A 17,121-nucleotide genomic window follows, 5' to 3' on the forward strand; every position below is an offset into this window, starting at 1 on the left:
TTTCAAAAGGACTTTGCATTATGGCATGGGGGCTTGCTGTCTGATAAAAAAAACCAAATCTAGGCTTTCCTTGGATTCACATAACTAGTTCCATTGTTTTTTGGATCCCAGCCAATGTAGGCAGGTCTAAATTATGTTTTAGATGAGTTTTACTGGATGTTGGTGCAAGATACATCAGTTAAATCCACTTGTCAGAAGGGTAGTTGGTTTGAACGTGACAAGTTCCACGAAGTTTATTCAGTGCACCCTCAGCTTTGTTAGTCTCGTAGTCTTTACCTTGTGTATGTTCAGCTACAGCACCTCTTGCTTTAGAACCTTGTGTTACACCAATATTATTCTCTGCGCTCCTTCAACTACAAATTGGATGAACAGACAGTGACACTTTTTCAATATTATTACATTAAACCAAGTGGATTTTGATTGATAACCTAATATTCAACTAATGCAAAACATCAATCATGGCAAGTATATTAATTATTTAATATTACAGTCTAATTCAGAAATCGATGTGCTGCATGAGGGGAAGGGAAACTCACTGTTCCCAGAAGACTTAAGACAGGGAATGATTAAAAAAAGACCTGCTATACTCTCGTGTGTTAGCTCGATACTAATCTTTATTCATTTGCCAATAATCTCTTCCCATTTTCCACTTCAGGACCATTTTATCAGTTTTGAGATCTATAATTGAATTAAGTCTGCTTTCAGCACAGAGCAAAAAGAGTTGCACAAATATTGATGAAGTCATGACAGGGACAGCGCAGGAGACAGACCACTAAAGAGGACAGATTTGATACCATTAGCTGGAAGCTCCCTGTATCAGTGACCTGGGTCCTGCTTCCTAGCAATTAAGTTCATTAGGACCTTTGGCACCACACAGTATAAATACAGGAGTTGAATTCTCTTTTAATAATGCATGGTGTCGTAGAGTAAATTTTGATTATTATTGTGTTTGAGGAAGCTAACTTTTTCTCTGATGGATTTTGAAAAATGTAAACTTGACAAGAACAACTATTTGCTTCAGGCTTATAAAAACATGTTTTTAAAAATGGAGAAATGTCAAAGTATTGTAAGATATTTATGCAGAACCTTCTGTTTTTTAAAAAACCTGGATATTGGTATTTACATACATCTTTTTGAATTAGACCACGCCTGCATTGTGCCTCTTGTAATTTTTCTTAGTGGCAAAGTATGCTTGCATGCTGTGTCAAAGTTGGTTTCTCATCCCCTTGCACCCAAAGAAAATTAAGTTCTTCAGTGCTGCCACTGGAACTCCCTGAAACAAAATAACCTTCATATTGTCCCTCTTTTATATCTCCAGTTCATCCCTGTGCCTTGACCACCTAAAAATTAGTCACTTAATGGTTCTACAGATCAGGTCATGTGAGGTCCCTTTAAGTCAGCTGGCAACCTGCTGACTTGCCTAATATTCCTGTTTAGTTATCTACCAGCATTGCATTTGTATTCCTGATATCTGCTCTGGCCATTAGAGCAGGGATCTCCAAACCTTTTGGCCAGAGGGCCACATCAAATGTCTGGCACAGTTTTGAGGGCTGAAAAACAATTAAAATTTAAAATTTATATAAATAAATTAGAGATAGAACTTAGAAGTGTGAATAAATGAATGAATGGGCTCATTCATTCAACCTCTCTGGCCCTTAGAACACCCTCCAGATGCAACCAGAGCATAGTTCCAGTCATGTTTGGCAAAGTGGGCCAGAGGCTTTCAAGGGACAAGAGGCTGGCTGCGGGCCGGATAGAGGCTCACCGTGGGCCGCATCTGGCCCCCGGGCCGGGGTTTGGAGACCCCTGCATTAGAGCATGCTGTTCTTTCCCAGCAGCGAATCAGGGTGTAGGTCTATTATGGTTACCTGCTCTGCTAGGGCTAGGAGAGAATGTCCTATTAGAAGCAGTAGCTTTAGCATAGGAAGGTGGAACTGATGGCAGAAGAGGCCAACTAAAGAGTGACAGCAAGCAAGTGCTGTCTAAAAATTTTACGCAAGGCTGAATTATTGTACCCAGTAAACACTGGAGAAAGCCTTAAAATAGACTTACGTGTGGATCAGCCAAATGGATCAACTATCATAGTGTAGTGGGCTAAGAGTACGAGTCAGTTAATGGTTTACAATTGGATTGAGCCACAAACACAACTCCATGTATGCTGGTGCAACAACAGCCCCTCCAGTATAGAAGCCAACCCAATGACAGATGCACCATCGGCACTGGTGCAACTCTGGAAAAACACCACACCAACATAGCTCAGACATCACTAAGGTGTTGATGTGACTCTACCAATGGAGAGGCTGAAAACAGTGAGGTGATTGGGAGGGATGTAGGAGGAGTATGGGAAGGATGAGGAGGAGTCGGCATACATCATGTCCTAGGGCAGCCTACCAATAGCTGTGCTGGCAAGTGAAGCAAAGAGCATGGGGTGGGAGTGGCTAGCTGGGTAGGATGCTGCAGTAGGCACTCTGTATCACATGCAAGCACAGTAATTGACCCATGTAGTGTTCTCTCTGATAGGTCCTTGTGTTACAGCCTCAAAGCCAGGTGGGCTTTTTTGTACTGCTGCAAGGTGTTAAATGCTGTCTGTGGTGCTCTTTGCCAGTCTCCTGCGTTAGCTAGAGAGCTGCTTTGTGATGGAGCTGATGTGGATTCTAGACTTGCTCCCCTTGCCTTTTTTTTGTCCCCGACATGGGTATTTCTGGCCAATCATGCAAAACATGAATGCCTTGCTAATTAGGACAATTCCCTTGGCTTGGCCTCTTCTTGCCTGGCTCCCAGCCTGCGTCTTTGTGCAGTTCTAGCACCCTGCTTTGTCTGAGTGCTGTTGAGGCTCCCTTGTAACATGTGCCAGTCCCCTCCCTGGCATAAGGGCTCCTTCCAGCTAGTGGATGCCCCCACAAGGGCTCAAAACCCTGCATTGGAGAGGCTTGTGTGTTTTGTTTCACATAGCTGCCCTCCAAGTGAGCTATCTACATTTGCTCTGCCTTGCTGTACTCAAAAAGGTGTTATTTGGTTGTGTGTTCTTAATGTGAGTGGAATGAAGGGACTTGAACTGTAGATGCAGGGGCTCCTATCACTTCCTTGATTTTGCCCCTTTGCTGCTGCTGGCATTGTAACTCCTGTGGAAGGTGTGGGGGGACTGCTGTGGCATCCTTGTATGATTGGGTGTATGTGCGGGGGGTGGGGGGAGGGATATTCTTGGGAAATCATCCCATAATTGTGGGTGATGCCTATTGCTGAGTTCCTCATTCTTAGTGGCTGGCCGAGGGGCATCCTCCCAGCTTTGGCCACTCATTGGTGTTGCTCCTGTCCTGTCCCCCTGTTCAGCTTATCCTGGCAGTGCTTCTCTGGCTGCCTGTGTTGGAGCTGATTGGATGCAATGATTGGCTCCTTGGACATTACATGAATGCCACACAGATGATATGCCTATTTCACAGTGATGACACATGGATAATATGCCAGTGTCCCATCAATGAGACATTGATGTCACCCTGATGTTGACCCCAATGTCACAGTGATGATGTGCTGATGTCACGATACTCTTTCATGGATAACAGGCTTTGTTGGTGTTTCCATGGATACTGGGGATACCATTGGGAAGGACTGCACCAGTGTTGCTTTGCAGACTTGGCATTTGGCCTTTTTTGCACTGATATTGGTATGCCATTGAAGTGGTGTTGCCAGTATGGGCTTATGATAATATGATGGATATTGCCCTGGCATTTATGTGCACCATCAGCTCAGTGTCTGAATTGGATTGAGCTGTAAGTGACATTATGCAACTACTTATCTCAGTCTCAACCACCTTCTGCACTATATTGGTAATAAATACTGGCCTGTTTTCATTTATGTAAACCGTTTATTTATTGAACTATATAAACTACTTTTTGTTGAAAAGTGGTATATGAATATTCGTCGTCGTAGTGGTAGTAGTAGTAGTAAACTTTGTTGCTGTTATATAAGAACATAAGAAGAACCCTGCTGGATCAGACCAAAGGCCCATCTAGCCCAGCTTCCTGTATCTCATAGTGACCCACCAAATGCCTCAGGGAACACACTAGAAAACAGATACAACCTGCATTCTGGTGCCCTCCCCTGCATCTGCCAATCAGAGGCAGCCTACCTCTACCTTACCCGCTACCATGACTTGTAACCCATGATGAACTTTTCTTCCAGAAATGTGTCCAGTCCCCTCTTAAAGGCATCTAGGCAAGATGCCATCACTGCTTCCTGTGGCAAGGAGTTCCACAGACTAATTACACGCTGGGTAAAGAAATATTTTCTTTTGTCTGTCCTAACTCTCCCAACACTCAACTTTAGTGGATGTCGCCTGGCTCTGGTGTTATGTGAGAGGGAAAAGAGTGTCTCTCTTATTTTGACTTTCTTCTTTTAGTCTTGTACATCCTTGATGCTTTCTTCAAACTCTTGTAGGTCCCTTTTGCATGTTCTGTCTCCAGCAGAAGTAAATCATCTTTCTTTTGTAGTAGTGCCCAGATTATGGAACGCCCTCCTGCAGGAGGTAAGGTTGGCATCCACACCATTTGGCACCAATGTTTTGCATTTTGTCAGCAGCTGAAAACATTTTTATTTCAGTTGGCCTTCCCCTTTAGAATGTGGTGCTAGTTTGGTGATTTTGTCTGCTGAGTCAGATCTGCTTTTGGTATTATTGAGTTAATGTTTTTTTTAGTTAGTTTTGGTGATTCTAGTGTTTGTTTTTAACAGGGCTGTTAGCCCCTTGAGCATCCCTCTACAGATTGGAAAAGTAGATATAAATCTTAGAAGAAGCATTCCCACCTGTGAAAGAGAGGAAGAGGAAGGGAAGGTTTAAAAATTACAGCTCCACCAACTCATTATCACTCATTGCCACTGGCAGTGCTCATATTTTCTTTTTCGTAAATACATTTGTTTTGCTGATTGTATTATATTAAAAAATCACAATTATACGAGAGACTCATTTGACCTTTTATAGGTCTTTATTTTTAATTAGGTGTAGATATTAAAAGGATAAGAGCAGCAGGCAGGAGTCAGCATGACTTTAAAAAAATTAAACTTTCTAAGTGCAACATAAATATTTGCAGACAAAGGTTTAGCAACTATTTAGAACTTTTGTTCTTCTGTTACAGGGATGCTGGAAACTTCAAAGCTGGATTAGAACATCTGGTAAGTTCTAATTTTCTCTTGAATATTTGCATCATCTTTGATATCTGCATTCCAAATGAACACTTTTGAATGAGCTTTGAATACCTTGAATTGAGAAAGTCAACCATTTCCCAGAGGGTCAGCTTACTGTTATAATGTGAAGGCACTTACATTTTCATTTATCTTACGTTTCAAGGGATTTTAATTTTTTTAAATTACTTTTTTTTGATGTAGAGATGAAATAAAATGGGTTATAATCCTTGGATTGATGATTGCCTTAATTATAAACAAAAAGTTGTTTGGTGTTGGATTTTTGTCGTATTCTGATCTGAAAAAAACAAACTTGGGTTTTAAACTGCATTCAAATATTGCATACATAAATATGGCATTTCAGTAATTTGGAATCCCTGAAAGAAGTACACAATGTTGTTTTAGCATTGCTTTTATATTATGAATTATGTTCTAATTTAAATGCCATTCAGTATAATAATTAAAAGATTAAAATATTCCAAGTATTATTTTATATGCAAAATATTTGTTTTATGTAAACATATTGGAAATGCAAATGAAAAGAAGATATACTTAGAATTAAGTAAAGTACTGTCACAAGCTCGATATATAAAATATATATTATATCACCAGTAATAATTATAATAATAATAATTTGTGTTTGTATAATGTAGTGCTTTTTGAGTGTGCAAAGTGCTTCACATACTTTGTCTTGCTATAATTCTTGAAATTTCCCTATATTTGGAAGAAAGTATTATTTTCATGTTAGTACCTGAAAAGCTGAAGTCAGGGGGAGTGGCTTGTCTGAGGCCATCTAGTGAATTGAGGTCAGAGGTTAGATTCAGACTGTTGGCATCCTTCAGTCTTGGAAGACTATGGTATCGCGATCTGAATAGTGTTCTGGAACAGAGTGTCCTCTGCAGTGCGCGAAGCCTGGGTAAAGTAGATATGGAGGATAGACCCATGCAGCAAATCCCCCCTCTCCACGTTGCTGAAATGGTCCAGTGAAAAGGAAGAAGCCAATATGGTTGGTTCCAGCGGCGTCGCAGGAGTTGCCAGAACGTGACTGTGTTCAGCCATGAACTGCCACAGGGACTCCGGCTCCGGATTTTGCCTCGAGGTTGACTCCTGAAGCCTTTTCCATAACTGGATGTAGCCACAAGGCAGTGGAGGTTTGGGATCAGAGTTTTCCTTCTCTGAGATGAGCTGCCTTCCCAGGCTAACGAGTCCCATCTACCCGGTGGCTGTTTAGTCGCCTCTTATGACAAGTACAACCAAACTGAAGGCCTATTCTTATCCCCAGCCCCCCAGGGGAAATTCAGACTGAGGAAACCCCGGCCCGCAGGCACTGCAGACACTCGCCTATAAGTCGACCCCACAGATAAATCAAGGGCAGGGTTTGAACCAACAATCATGGAATTTTCTATGACCCTCTGATAAGTCGGGGGTTAAACATAGGGGGGTGTCTGACTATATTTTTGTCTGATTTTACCCGAGACCAGATCCTGAAAAATAACCTACCACTAATTGTTACCTAAGAACTGTAGTTTCTAGTTTATTAAAAACATAGTAAAAGATCATAAGATACATTTTTATTCTTTTTAAAATTCTGGTCTTCACCTTTTTGTAACACTATCAGAGTAGGTGCACTGTAAACAACATACCAGTAAAACAGTGGTTCCCAACCTGGTATTCACGAACTCCCAGGGACACTCAACAGGACCTTTAGGGTAATTGAAAAAGAATGGAATAATGGCAGAAAAAGGCCGGCCGTGCTCCAGAATGCCTTGCAAGGACCAGCAAGGCAGGAAGGGAGGTAGCTAGTTGGCTGTGAAAGCCCCACCAATAGCTAGTTTTTGGTCATCAATTCATCTATGAACCAGTGATTGAAAACCATCACAGTAAAAAAGCTGAAACATAATAAGAAAAGTGATCAATCACCCAGAATTTCTCAGCACACTTCTGGTGCAAAACAGTGCAAAGGCAGAGTCTTCTGTTCTTCAAAGAGATGAAAAGAGAAAATATGTGATAAATACATGAAATTGGGCTTTCATATGTAGGAGATGAGGGCTTGTATTATTAATTACAAACATTTTGCTAATATGAGGGGGGCAATTTATGGAAATAGGCTGCCAAGGGATATGCAAGTTATCATCATCCTCAATCTGGTGTTGGTCAGTAGTAACTGGTATATCTGCTCGCACATATCCAATCCGCATAACTTTGGTTTTGTGGCTGCTAATCCGAAGTCCAACTTTGGATGCCATTTGTTTTAATATTAAGGTTTGTGTCATCAGTTCTTTTTGTGTTGGGGCAAAGAGAGCAATGTCATCAGCAAAATCTAAATCAGCAAGTCTTGTCTCCATGGAAGCCCTAATATTTGGGTATTGATGAAGGATTCATTCTTAGGATGAAGTCAATTGTAATCCGAAGTAGGAGTGGGGACAGCATGTATCCTTGTCGAACGCCGGTTTTGATGGTGAAGAACTCAGTGACGCCATCATCAGTGTGGATACAACAACTAGAACAGGCAGAATAGGTCAACAAAGCGCTTTGGGATGCCATATTTGCAGGCAATTTTCCACAGGGCCTCATGGTAGATACTGTCAAATGCTTTAGTGAAATCAGTGAAATTGATTGATAGATTCTAATGGTGCTCTAGGCTTTGCTCGATACTCATACTACATGAACTTTTTTTGTCATAACACTCCTCCATGCCTGGCAGAAGTTTTCACCAGTGATTGTTGGGTATAGCATCCTCCCTACTGAGCAAAGGTGGGATGGTTTTGTAAGCTGCATCAGATGCTCATGTTTAGCACTTTTGACTGGAGCAGGGATATCACCATTTATGCTGTTTTACGTCTTTACTTGGTGGCATGAGAATGTAAAATTGGGTGTAGTCTCTGCCTGATCAGAATTATTTTCCTCCCAATATTGCCAACGTGTGGCTGCATGCTGTTACCAGTGCCTTGAATTAGTGTACGTAATTGAATTTATGAAGGCATGAGAGGAAGATGCAGTGTGAGAACTTTAAAGTATAAGGCAGAGGTGTCAAAGTCATTTCATACAGAGGGCCGAATAGTATTCATCATGCCTGCTGAGGGCCAGTAGTGATGTCATTAAGCAGGAAGTGATGTCATTAAACAGGTCGTAACCAAAAACAAGCACTTTTTCTCATTTAAGAACTCATTAGCTACAAATAACAGAAGAGAAAATATGTAAATATTGATCATTTTTCAAGTTATGAGAGAGCCCAATGTGGGCTGCCTTTTTAGCAGTAATCTCAGCAGTACTCAGCAGCTGAGAGTCTGAGGGCCAGATAAAAAGCTTCCGTAGGCCACATCTGGCCACCAGACCTTATGTTTGACACCTCTAGTATAAGGCATTGGTTCCCATACTGTGAGTCGTGGCTCTCTGGGGAGCTGCGGAAACCAGCCCGGGTAGCCGCAGAATCCTCACAAACGTGCCACCCTATACAACCTATAGAATTGTAACACTACTGGGTAGCCAATGGACCAGTAGGTGAAGGGAGCCTCCAGCTGAAAAAGTTTGGGAATCACTGGTGTAAGGCATAGGTGGACCAGCTACTTACATATTTAATGGAAAAGGAAGTTATCTATGCAGCAGAACTTCTCAACAGGTATAAGTAAAGCTTGCGGCCTGTATTTTTATATTTCACATAAGAGAAGTATTGGGCTGCATTCAGACTTTTGGAGCAACTATGTGCTGTCCCTCCATGAACAGAAGGAGAGTTGCACTCACTCAGAGGCTTTTTGCACAAGTAGAACTTACATTAATGAAAGTGGCTTCTGACTGCAGCGTACCACTGTGCTAAGGTCTGGATGCAGCCCAGTGAGTTCAAGTTAAGCTGGGATTCCAGGATGTTTTTCTTGTGGCATTGTACCATTAACTATTTATTTTTCTTTTGGGTGAAAATAATTTTGTGTAAATTAGTGGCTGTCTTAGATGAGTTTTTAATCCATTTTCTACTTCGTTAATTTATATGCTAACCGAACCTCCTAAATAATGTTTTAGGGTTGCTTTACTCTAGTGGTGTTAAGTTATTGAAATGTAATGTGTATAGTGCATTGTAAAAATGTTCTAGGCTTGATCAATGAAAATGCTTGGTATTTTCTCTAAATTGGGAACACTGTGACAGGAGATGTACTTATAATTTATGAAAACTCTTAAAAATACCAGGTTTCAGAATAAAACATGGATGATTTTCTTGCAATCTTTGCAAAATAGGTTTCTGATTCATAGATGCTTGTACTTTCTTTTGTACTAGTAAGAATTATTCTTTTTGGGTGGGGGGAGACTCCTTTCATGTAATGCAGTCAGTATGAAGTATTAATCTGAGACAGTGTAGCTTAGTGAATTACATATTCTTGTTTTTTCTGGAACTGTTCCTAGAATGTTGAGGAAGCAGAGAATTCCCTAGATTATTGTGAATCTTGGTTTCTGTTACTTTCATTTTAAAAACTGAGAGATTTTAAAATGCCATTGTGGAATCGTGAGGTTATTTTAGGACGATATTTCTGATGCAGGTGCTGACTTCCAAAGAGTTGGTTTTCTGTCAGATACTTTGGGGGAGCAATCTTTCAATTTATTTGTGTAGATGGTTTCAGGCTGCCATTCTCAAGTGGTAGATGTTGCGTAGACAAGTCTTTGGGAGTGTTAGTTAGCACTGTATCTTAGACATGAGGAACTATATTAAAAAGTTAAGAATGAAAGCATCTGACTTTCAAGTGGATTTGAGTGACGTGAAGATTAGCCATTTAATTTTTCCAACACACCTGGATATTTCTTTGAGTTGTAAAATTTAATGAATGGCAGAAACTTCAGAATGTAGATGGTATAAATTACTATATCCTGATCTTTTCTGTTAACATAGATTCTTACCTGTGGCTTTTCCCAGTTGATCTCTTTGGACCTTTCCTGGTCTGACATTTCAGAACAATGACCTGCTTGTCCTTGTGGTCAAGAAAATAAGTCTGACCATTTTAAGTGTTGAATTACAGGCTGTCATTAATAGCTTGTTAGCCCATCAGTGGTTTCTGTACAGATTTTGCCTTTCTGCAATGTAGACATTCCCCTTGTAACATGTTAATCAATAACCACCAACAGGAGCTGCTAAAAGCTCTTCTCCAGCTGCTGGGTAGCATGCTTCTTGCATCTTTGCAAATGAAATTTTTCATGAACTTCACTGGCAGCAGAACTATTAGGACTACTCAGTTCATGTACTCAGGGCAAATGATTTCTTGCACCACACTTCATATGTGCCTGTGAATCTGTAGGAAAAATAACATGGAGTGTTGAAAATCTGGATTTTCAATTTTAGTTTTCAAAAGGCAGCCATTTGTTGAAATGTTTTTCATAAAACCTGAATCTTATTGTAGCCCAAAGGATCCTTTTGTAGCTTGATTTTCCTGCTCACTCTAAAAAGAAAAAAAAAAGTTGACAATGCCACCCTAGTCTTATCTACTGAGAAGTAAGCCCCAGTGGGACTCACTCCCAGGTAAGTGTGTATAGGATTGCATAGTTTTTAAAGAATTTCTCAGCAGTCTATTCAGAAAAGTAAGCATGTAGCCTTTACACTGATTTTTGGGTATTCTATGCAATTTTTTTTTTTCACAAAAAGACACAGGATTTTTTCACATTTTTTTTCACAAAAAGACACAGAATTCAAAGTATCACTCAAGTAGGAACATTTGTCCACTCGAGTTTTGACCTGTGTTGCATATCTGTTGTTGGCAACCTTCAGTCTCAAAAGACTATGGTATCGCGCTCTGAATGGTGGTTCTGGAACTAGTGTGGCTGAAAAGGCCGATTTGGAAGTGACAATCCCTTCCACACTGGGAGCAAGTGCAGTCTGTCCCTGGTCTGTCTCCCTGGCTATGGGCCTTCCTTCTTTGCCTCTTAGCCTCAGACTGTTGGCCAAGTGTCTCTTCAAACTGGGAAAGGCCATGCTGCACAGCCTGCCTCCAAGCGGGCTGCTCAGAGGCCAAGGTTTCCCACCTGTTGAGGTCCACTCCTAAGGCCTTCAGATCCCTCTTGCAGATGTCCTTGTATCACAGCTGTGGTCTACCTGTAGGGCGCTTTCCTTGCACGAGTTCTCCATAGAGGAGATCCTTTGGGATCCGGCCATCATCCATTCTCACAACATGACCGAGCCAACGCAGGCATCTCTGTTTCAGCAGTGCATACATGCTAGGGATTCCAGCTCGTTCCAGGACTGTGTTGCATAAATAACATCATAACCACATGCAGATTGTGATGTATCATATGGGTCTACTTATTTAAAGAGGAAAATATCCCAGCTGAATGAACCCAAGCCCTTGGATGATGTAAAGTAGTAGCTTGGATCCCACTGTAGGAGTTTAGTACTTTAGAAATGCTAGTGAGATTGTACCTATGTAATAGTAAAATACTACATGATTTAGTAAGTTTCATTGGATCAGTACTGTGACTTAATCAATTTTAACAGCAAACTGGATTGGTCATATTTAGCAATGTGTTTTTACTTGTAAGGCCTTTTTATTTAGGGAAGCCTTTTATGCTGACACCAGGGGGCATGGCACTTTTTGAATGGATTTTAATTTGGGATCCAGGTTTTTATTGTGTTTATTGTTTTTAATGTCTTTTATATATGTATACGTATATTTTATGTTTTTAATGTTTTTAATTGTGAGCCACCTTGAGTGTCCTTCATTGGATAGAAAGGCGGGGTATAAATCTCTTAAATAAATAAATAATATGAATAAAAACATATTTAAAAGCAGTATATGCTTTAGTTTATATCTCTTGAATGTCTTGCAATTTGGTATGAAAAATGCTTGTTTGATGGGACTCTATTTCTTGGTATATATCAAGGATGTTCTGTGCCCAAGTTGCAAGTCAAGTCCCCTGACTCGACTCTACTCGCGAGACATAACAGGTGGCTGTTGTGACTTGGCCTGAGTCGCTTATAGAGTCATTTTTGACTCAAGTCCAAGTCATTACGAGAAGCAAGTTAGGTGTGACTCCGCAGAAAAATGGAGGTGCTGGTGGGGTGTGTGTGTGTGTGTGAAAGAGAGAGAGGGGGGGGGTTCTCATTTAAGACCTGGGAGGAACATGCAGGAGGGCAGCAGAATAAGGAGAAAGGTGTGTTGCTTCTACCATGTCTGATGCAAATGAGCCACAAGGTTTGAAGACATTCCTCTTCTATTGGAAGGAAATGTCTCCCCCCTGCTTTCCCTGCCTCCTTTGCCTGCTCCTTGAGCTTGTATCTATCTATCCAACTATTTGTTGCTATTGCAAGAACCCCCTCCCCCTTCCATTGCGTTCCTCCTCCTTCCTTTTCTCATCCAGATAAAAAAATTATCCCATCCATCATTTGTCCAATCATCTGTTCTTAGATGGCCAAAAGCCCCCTCCCCCTTATCCTGTCTGCCCCGACTTCTTCTGATTCCTCCCCCCAGCCCCATGCTCAGCAAAACACACATGCACCACTTTTACCTCCCTTCGCTCCACCTCTAAACAAACCTACCCTCTGTCCACCATGTCTGTTGCTGCTGCTGGTCTGAATGCCAGCTTCCAGATTGCCCTACGAGGTCTTTGGTGTGATGCAGAAGTGGCACCAAAAAAGTAAGTGGGCACACACATGAAACCAAGTTGCAAGCAGACACAAAAAGTCGTCATTCGAGTTAATGCAAGTCCTGATGGTTTTCCAAGTCACTGGCCCCAAGTTGCAAGTCACATCTGAGTCAGATCAGGTCATCAGAGTCAGTATTACCTGTGACTCGAGTTGATATGAGTTACAGAAAATAGGTGTTTTCACAACTCCAGTCTATACAAGCCATCCCTGGTATATACTTTTAGGCTTCAGGCTTAGTATTGTGGACAGTAGATAAACTCAATTGAATGTATTTGATTTTGAAAACAACCAGTAGGTTTTCTTTTGGTTTGTCTTTTTTTTAAATCCTATTTCATTTCAAGAACTTTGTTAAGTAAAAGTATTGTGGGTGTGATGTTAGGAATATCTTTTTTCAGTTTAAACCTTGGCACAGAAAGAAAGTCCTCTTGAAAGAAGCTGTAGTGAGTCTTTGAGAAACTGATAGGACAAATCCATAGGAGCACTCCTATGGAGTGCTATAATAAATATAATAAGTTTTATTATTACTGGAGAATGTAATTAAAACTTGAAAAAAAAATCTGAATATAGCATTGAACGAAGTGTGTGAGAATTTTAGATATTGGATCCTTTGGATTGGATTTGGATCCTTATTTTTTAAATATTGGAATCTTGTTTATTAAGACGTAAGTTCCATTTTGTTCAGTGCGACTTACTTCCAAGATAGTATGCATAAGCTTTTACCAACCGTATATAAGGAAAGGTATTTTGGTGAAATAAAGGGTTGCAGATTTGGCAGGAAGAAAAGAAAATGTCTTTAGAAAACATGCTTAATAATAATAATAATAATAATAATAGTTGGCAACCTTCAGTTTCGAAAGACTATGGTATTGCGCTCTGAGAGGTGGTTCTGGAACAGCGTCTGGTGTGGCTGAAAAGGCCAATTTGGGAGTGACAATCCCTTCCACACCGGGAGCAAGTGCAGTCTGTCCCTGGCCTGTCTCCCTGGCTATGGGCCTTCCTTCTTTGCCTCTTAGCCTCAGACTGTTGGCCAAGTGTCTCTTCAAACTGGGAAAGGCCATGCTGCACAGCCTGCCTCCAAGTGGGCCGCTCAGAGGCCAGGGTTTCCCACTTGCTGAAGTCCACTCCTAAGGCCTTCAGATCCCTCTTGCAGATGTCCTTGTATCACAGCTGTGGTCTACCTGTAGGGCGCTTTCCTTGCACGAGTTCTCCATAGAGGAGATCCTTTGGGATCCGGCCATCATCCATTCTCACGACATGACCAAGCCACCGCAGGCGTCTCTGTTTCAGCAGTGCATAGGGATTCCAGCACGTTCCAGGACTGTGTTGTTTGGAACTTTGTCCTGCCAGGTGATGCCGAGAATGCGTCGGAGGCAGCGCATGTGGAAAGCGTTCAGTTTCCTCTCCTGTTGTGAGTGAAGAGTCCATGACTCGCTGCAGTACAGAAGTGTACTCAGGACGCAAGCTCTGTAGATCTGTATCTTGGTATGTTCCGTCAGCTTCTCGTTGGACCAGACTCTCTTTGTGAGTCTGGAAAACGTGGTAGCTGCTTTACCTATGCGTTTGTTTAGCTCGGTATCGAGAGAAAGAGTGTCGAGAGAAAGAGAAAACATACTTAGGGAACTGAGGTAATTTTGGACTCTGAATAATAAAAGTGGATAAAGAAATTTAGGGAACTATCATTATACATTTAAAAGTAGCTGTTGTGGCTCACAATTAATATGTCACTTGAAAAACACAAAAAAGCACCAAAATAGGGACTCTGACAGTATCAATATCAATCCATGCCATTTAGCATCCTATAGAGCTGTTTATACCACTGGAAAAAACAATTTCTGGGTCATGCAGGGGTTCCTTTTTCCTACCAGGCTTGCCCCAGAATGCATCACAATGAATTCAGCAACAAACCTGGTAGAAGAAAGGAACCTCCATGTGACCTAGAAGTGGGTTTTTGGTGGTAAAAGCAGCTCTATAGGCAGCTAAACGGTGTGGCTGGGTTGTGATATGGTCAGAGCTGCAATTTTGGTGCTTTTTCGTGTTTTTCAAGAGCTTTCAATGTGGACCCCAGTATCTGCTGGCATCCTCAGTGAGTAAAATATGCAGGTACTGAACCCACAGGTCCACCAGAAGTTCTGACCTGGTAGAGTTTTTATTTTGAATCTCCATTTCCATGCTTCAGCTGCATCACTAACATTAACTATATTTCCATGTACCTTAAAAGAAAACCAGAGACAGTGATGCTGTTGATGTTAAGATGTTATTAGGGTAAATGCCAGTTCACAGTTTCCACTGGGCAACTAGTTTTAAATTCACTGAAAATAGAATTTATAATAATAGTAGTAATTTATACTTCCAGACCATATAAGAGTTCAGTATTTGTGAGAAATGAGAGAACATTTGTTCTTCTTTATCTGCACATTATATATTGGGGAAGCTGCTTTTCTTTTCTCTTCTGATCTTAGAGGACTACCTTCTGTGGACCAACATACAAGCAGTCTCTTGAAAATTGTACATTAACATCCAAAGAGCAACATTTGTCATGTTTGATCATCTTTTCATTGCAGAGCTAGTCAAAATCTTGCTTTCAGATATGAAGACTCAGAGGTGATATGAAGGGGCTTGTTTTGTCTCCCTAGCATCTTTGCCAACCTTTTAGTCTCTTTCATTTGTCTTCTGAAAATGAAACAGAAAATTGCCTCCTACAGAAAATTGCAGACTTTCCACCTTCGTTTTTTGTGAATATGGCAAGGTGTTTAAAGTGTTAATAACTAATCCATATTAGTGGGCTTGAATAATTTATTTCTAATCCTGTGGTTCTCAAAGTGTGGGTTGCGACCTGATAGTTGGTGGGTCGGGGGCCAGTGTTTCCCAGAAGCTGCAAAGCATTCTGGTCCACATTGCGCCTCAGAATGCCTTGCGGCTTTCAGGTTGCGCTGGTGTGTGACCCATTTCATTGGCCATGTCGTGCCCAGAATGCCTTGCATTCTGGAGTGCAACCTGGAAGCTGTAAGGCATTCTGGGGTGTGACATGGCCGCCATGGCCAATGAAGTGATCATGATGGTAAAAGTTTTAGAACCACTGTTGTAATCATTTTGACCTTCCCTCTAAAGCAGTGGTTTCCAAACCACAAACTGTTGCATTGCAAGATTACCCCACTGTGAGATTGTCCAAACGTGGTGGTATTGGAGGCTTTCTCTTCCACTCCACGGTCTTAAGAACATAAGAACAGCCCCACTGGATCAGGCCATAGGCCATCTAGTCCAGCTTCCTGTATCTCACAGTGGCCCACCAAATGCCCCAGGGAGCACACCAGATAACAAGAGACCTCATCCTGGTGCCCTCCCTTGCATATGGCATTCTGATATAACCCATTTCTAAAATCAGAAGGTTGCGCATACACATCATGGCTTGTACCCCGTAATGGATTTTTCCTCCAGAAACTTGTCCAATCCCCTTTTAAAGGCATCCAGGCTAGATGCCATCTTTTCTCAGTCAATCTTTGCAGAAAGTTGTGCCGGGCAACTTGCCTGTGCTCTGATTTCCAGGTGGAAGTGGCTGCCTGGTGTGAACTGCAAAGATCAGCTGAGACAAGGAGAGGGTACAGCACAGAATGGAAAGCCTTCACCACCACCACCACCACCACCACCACCACCACCATGCCTGGATGGGTAATCCTGCAGCACCGGATCCAGTCCGCGGGCCAGAGTTTGGAGGCTGCTGCTTTAAAGGATTTGCAGGAGATTCTGTTGGTGCTTGGATGACTCGGTGTGCATTCACAAGTGCATATACATCATCTTATTGTCCAATGTCTTTCATTTGGGTTTGGTTACTTTGAACTCCCTGCATCTTGCTCCTGTTAAAATCTATATGATTTTCCTTCTAGTCCAATGAGGTTTTGATTGTCAGGTAGAGAATTGTGAGTTAACTATTATAATTGGCTAGCATGATATTGTACAGAATATATTTGGTTTGGTTTCCATTGCTAGATTGCAAAATGTTGATTATTGACCTAATACATTAGTGTAATTAAAGTAACTCACTGAAATAATTGGCTTGAAAAGATGCTAGAATTCAGTGTCATTTGTATGTCTTTTTGAGTTGCAAATTTTAATTAGTTAATTAATCAGCCAATCCTTTTTAGCCTATTTAGATTTTGTTAGGTATGAGGAATGAAATAAAATATTAACTTCCAATTAAATACTGGCAATTTTTATCATATACTTCATTGTCTCAAAAATATTCCTCTATTGGAATTCTGAGATGATGATGATGAATACTTTTAATTCTTATGAATACTTATATACCACTTATCAGTATCATAAGGCAGTTTACATAA

At 41.2% G+C, this 17,121-nt stretch overlaps 1 protein-coding gene across 1 annotated transcript in view; it reads left to right on the forward strand.

Annotated features, from left to right (window-relative positions):
• RSRC1 (arginine and serine rich coiled-coil 1) overlaps positions 1 to 17,121 on the forward strand; it is a 241,903-nt gene that overhangs the window by 97,107 nt on the left and 127,675 nt on the right. The window contains exon 5 of the mRNA XM_066621738.1: positions 5,127 to 5,163. Within this exon, the coding sequence (XP_066477835.1) occupies positions 5,127 to 5,163 (37 nt within the window). The remainder of the gene's footprint in view (positions 1 to 5,126; positions 5,164 to 17,121) is intronic.

This window comes from Tiliqua scincoides, chromosome 3 (genome assembly GCF_035046505.1).
Source record: "Tiliqua scincoides isolate rTilSci1 chromosome 3, rTilSci1.hap2, whole genome shotgun sequence".
NCBI classification, from domain to species: Eukaryota; Metazoa; Chordata; class Lepidosauria; order Squamata; family Scincidae; genus Tiliqua; species Tiliqua scincoides.